Source organism: Buceros rhinoceros, unplaced genomic scaffold (assembly GCF_000710305.1).
Source record: "Buceros rhinoceros silvestris isolate BGI_N320 unplaced genomic scaffold, ASM71030v1 scaffold47824, whole genome shotgun sequence".
Classification (NCBI taxonomy): Eukaryota; Metazoa; Chordata; class Aves; order Bucerotiformes; family Bucerotidae; genus Buceros; species Buceros rhinoceros.
Window position 1 is genome coordinate 13,285 of NW_010409772.1, and position 4,584 is coordinate 17,868.

Here is a 4,584-nt window from a genome sequence, read left to right on the forward strand (position 1 = left end):
TGGCTAGGAAACGTGATTTACCTGTTTCCTTAGGCAGGCCTCAGAACTGCCCCGTGGTGGATGAGTGTCCCATTGGGGTCTGAGGGCGTTAATGGAAAAGAGATTTCTTAGTTAGCCCTCTTCGGGTTGTGTGTTTGGTGTGTATTTAATTTCTAAGCTGTTGGCCTTGGCTGGAGGCCAAATGTTGGGTTACATGAACCGTTTCTTATTATTGCTGGTAGTAGTGCAAACCGCTAGCGGAGTACGTGGGGAGTCCAGAATTTTGGGAAGTGCCTATAGCTGGAAGTAGTGGCCTCTCTGTTTAAGCACTTACTCTTCCTGCAATGGAGACATAAGCTAAATGGAGCATTTAGAGCATATGGTACAGTCAGACATGTCCCTAGTACCACTGGTACACAGTGACAAGATGTGTCAGAGAGTAAGAGTCCCAGAAATTATTTGTAATCCCAGAAATAAATTATTTGGTCAGGCATCTGCCTTACAGAAGAACTGCCACATTAAGAAGAAGAAAAAGGAAGATAACAAATATTCAGAGAACCTGCAGTTCAATAAGAGTATGGGAGCTGTTCAGACTTCATGCAGGCTGCGTGTTTGTCCAGAACCAGTTTGAAACACTGAAAAGAAGTTTGCTATCAAATGCCTAAAACTGGCAAAACCTCTCCTGATTTGGTTAGAACAGAAGTGTCCTGGGAAACCTTCATGTCCTGGATGTGTCACTGCATAAAGGCAGATGGCTGAAAACAACACTTTGAAGCGTCAGAGCAGCAGTGGAGTGCATCAGTAGTGCCACACAACTGTCCTGACAGGATTCCCCGAGAACTGGTACTGTTGGGCTGTTATAATCCATCAGAAGGCAACACAGCAGGATGCCAACTATAACAGTCTGCAAGAAAGAGCCAGGAAAGCAATGCTTAAAATAAAAAAAGAATAAGATGAGATTGTAGCTGAATTTCATACATTCTCCTTTGGCCCTAAGAAACATTGTCGGTATCTGCATATTTATAAATACTTGTGTATTTATAAATGTCAATCCACTGAGTGATGTATCAGGGAAGTTTAGGAGGAGGAGGAAAAAAGCAAACTAAGTCTGAAATAATCACACAATCTGAATTTGGTGTAAAGTGATGCCCCTGCCAGTACACCTCCAGCAGTGCTCAGGATCGTGTGCTCAAATATCTGAGTGGTGATGAGGAAAATCCAGTGAGAAGATGCCACTGGGGTAGCTGGGAGCAGAGGAGTAGGCAATGCGAAATGACTTAATTGAAAACACCACCATAAAGAGCTTCTATCTCAGCTTGGATTTGTTCGGCAAGTGGAAACTTGGACCAGTATGTTAAAGATGGGAAGGGAGCCATAAAACATCAAACAAACTATTAAAAAGCACCTGCTACTTACTACTTCTGAATTGTCTTTGTTATATACTATGGTAATGCTATCAAATTGTTATGTACTAGTTAATGGTGTATATATATATATATATATATAAAAGACTGAGATGCCTGCAGGTTGACTTGGAGCATGAAAATACAGGATATACATGGATAAACCAAGACAAAACAGATGAACATATTGTCTACAGTCATGGCCCAGTTTCAGAATGGGGACTGAAAGGAGTCCATGAATGAGCTGTACAGGACAAGCTTGCAAGCCCTCGTGTGTAGTTGAAGTCAATGAAACTACTCATGTAAGCAGGTCTTCGTTAGAGCAGAAGGGGAAGTGTAACATAGCTCTGAAAGTGAAAGGTGGGTCAGTTACAGAGTAGGAATGAAAAAATTCAAAGTAGAAGTGAGCTGACAGAAGCGTACGAGGAGATACATCTGTGCTTGTCTGTACCTTTTGTTTTTCTTCTCCCCAGTATAAAGCAGCTTGACAGGTATGGTCAGCTGATCCTCACAAACTCCACTGCAGCAGACACAGGAGAATATAGCTGCTGGCCTCAGCTCTGCAATGGTAACAAATGCAGGAAGGATGAGACTAAAACAGGTTCAACCTACATCTTTTTCACAGGTAATTAACTCACTGGGGGATTATTAATGGAAGTATATTTGCTAGTAAGACAGGAATAAAGCTACATCAGTGATTCCACTGTCAACATTTTTCTTCCACAGTTTTAATCTTTTTTTAGTGGGTGTTAAGGAAGACAGTGCTGGTGAGTGTGGGTTTGGTTTTTTTTTTTGTTGTTTTTCGAGTCCATTTTGCCCATGGATTAAGCTAAATGTGTACCCAAAATAATGCATAATGCAATGGAAAGCAAATACCTTTGAAAACACAAACACGCTTTCTGAGGATCTTCTACAAAACAAATTAAAAAATGTTTAATTTTTGAAAATGCGTCTGGATAAAGAAAATAAATCTGTGCAGAAGATTTGTTTTGTCATGACATTCAGGTGACTATGTGGACTCTAACCCCCCACCTCCCCTCCAGTTACCTGCATTGACTTAAAAATCTTGACCTCACTGATCTTGGTAAGGCCACAGTTTTTCCCGATGGTCTATATGGCAGGTTGAGAGGCAAAACACTTAAGCACACGCGTTGTCCCACAGAGCTTGAGGTTGACTGTAGCCCTGACACTGCGCGGTAGGTGACCACGCATAGTTTACTGCTGCTTGGTACAACAGAGCTGAAATCAAATGGTTAGTTTGTTCTTCTCATGGAAAACAATATGAATGGTAAAACAACCTCAGCTGCCTGATTAGCACTAAAGCATTCTTGGCTAGCAAATATATCAGTAAAAACCGCTAAGATAGGACTGTTTACAATATGTTTTGGAGCTGAACTGGACTATAAGAGTATGCAGAACCCATTTATCAGAGGTGCTTAATGTTCTGAGGATACATTCCTGTAGAAAGGCTGGAATAAACTTTTCAGTCAGATTATTCTGTAAATGCTCATACTAAAAAGAAGAGTTTCAACTTTATACTTCTAAGAAGCATGTCAAATATGGGAATAGTCTTTAACTGTCATTCTAAAAGCACTAAACATTTCAGCTATCTAGAGCGGTAAATCAAACCATTTGTCTAAAATCTTGTGTATAAAATGGAATCTCTCCTAGTAGTGCTTATCTTGTCAGTGGTGGTGGGTTTGTTAGCTGTGCAACCCTTTAAAAGTGGGCAAGTGAACAGAATCAGATGCAGATGAGTATCTGGCAATTTATTAAAAAGGAATTCCAGATTCCAGGAGTTAAGATTCTAGGAATTAAGATTTTAAAAATCTATAGTTACAGTGAGGAATACTTTGTTTTTCTTTTTGATAAAATGTTTTTAATGCAAGCTGTGTAAATATATACTCACAGGTTGGAAAAGGTGGGTTTCTTTTGTGTGTGCCTATTTAAAGCAAAGAGTTTCAGGTTAATTTTTAATGTTGCTCATAGCTGTTTTCTCTGGTCATATGTATTTTATCTTCTTTCTGCTAAATCAAGATGTAAGTATTATTCTAACTATATAAACTTCTGCACAGATAAAGAGGAACTCTTTGTACCTACTCCCAGTTATTTTGAGATCGTCTACCTGAACCCAGATAAACCTGCAGTCATCCCATGCCGTGTTACAACTCCTACAGCAAAAGTAACTCTACACAGGGAATTTCCAGCAGAAGAGATTGAAACAGATGGAACTGATATTATCTATGATGTAAAAAAGGGTTTTGTCTACCAGCACCCTACTTCTGATCATAAAGGTATTGTCTACTGCAAAGCAGAGTCACAGGGAGCACCTCAGATTTCCATCAAGTATCACCTACTGTATGTGGAAGGTAAGGTGCAGTTTTCTATGTGCTCTTGTTTCTTCTGCTGACATTGTTTAGAAAACAATTAAGAAGAAAATGTAAAATAATGTAATCACCATTGATCAAAAGTATATGTGGTAAAACTTTGTAGGTTTAAGTTCCAGCACATTCCCAGCGTAGAGGGGAAGGTTGCAGTTGTACATCACTTACCCGTTGTGTTAAGCAAACTGAGGCAAAAATTTACTCTTAAGTTTTATCAGTATTTAACTTTGGAAACTAATTTTCTGCTTCCAAACACTGTCTCCCTATCAGTTCCCAAGGGCCCGCCCTCAACCACAATTGTGGCGTCATCCAATAGAGCAGAAGTTGGTGACAGCATTCATGTGATCTGCACAGTCCTTGGGGAGCCAGATGTCGATGTGAACTTCAGGTGGCAGCACCCAGGGCAAGAGGTAAGAGGTGAAATGGTTTGTTCTTCATAAAGGCAGCGCTTCAAATGCCAGTCAGTGTCTAGCTTTGGAGTAAAGATTCTTCCAGATTGTGGTGTCTGCCCCTTGCTAGCTCAGGCGTGCTGGCAGGGGGACGCAGCACATCCCTCTTGAACTTCAGGCCATCTTTCCCAGAAAGCCTAGAAGTAGCACTGGAACGAAGCTGGAGAGCTTTACCCATGTTTGCAAAAATCAAGCTCAGCCAAGCTCACTCCTCCCTCAAGTTTCCATTCCAGAGACACTTGGCCGCTGGCACTGTTTACAAAGAAAAGCCTCAGACAGGGTCCAAGCCAGCCAGCATCAGGAAGCTATTCTAGGGCAAGCCACAAAGCCCCACTGATGCCTCTTTTGATACCTCTTTCATCTCCATGG

At 40.9% G+C, this 4,584-nt stretch overlaps 1 protein-coding gene across 1 annotated transcript in view; it reads left to right on the forward strand.

The window, feature by feature from the left end:
• The window catches only part of PDGFRL (platelet-derived growth factor receptor-like), a gene marked incomplete at both ends in the record, with an annotated part of 11,848 nt that extends 7,672 nt beyond the window's left edge, over window positions 1–4,176 (forward strand). The window contains 3 exons of the mRNA XM_010135324.1: window positions 1,856–2,007; window positions 3,458–3,751; window positions 4,037–4,176. Coding sequence (XP_010133626.1) covers window positions 1,856–2,007; window positions 3,458–3,751; window positions 4,037–4,176 — 586 coding nt within the window. The remainder of the gene's footprint in view (window positions 1–1,855; window positions 2,008–3,457; window positions 3,752–4,036) is intronic.
• Between the last annotated feature and the right edge of the window lie 408 nt (window positions 4,177–4,584).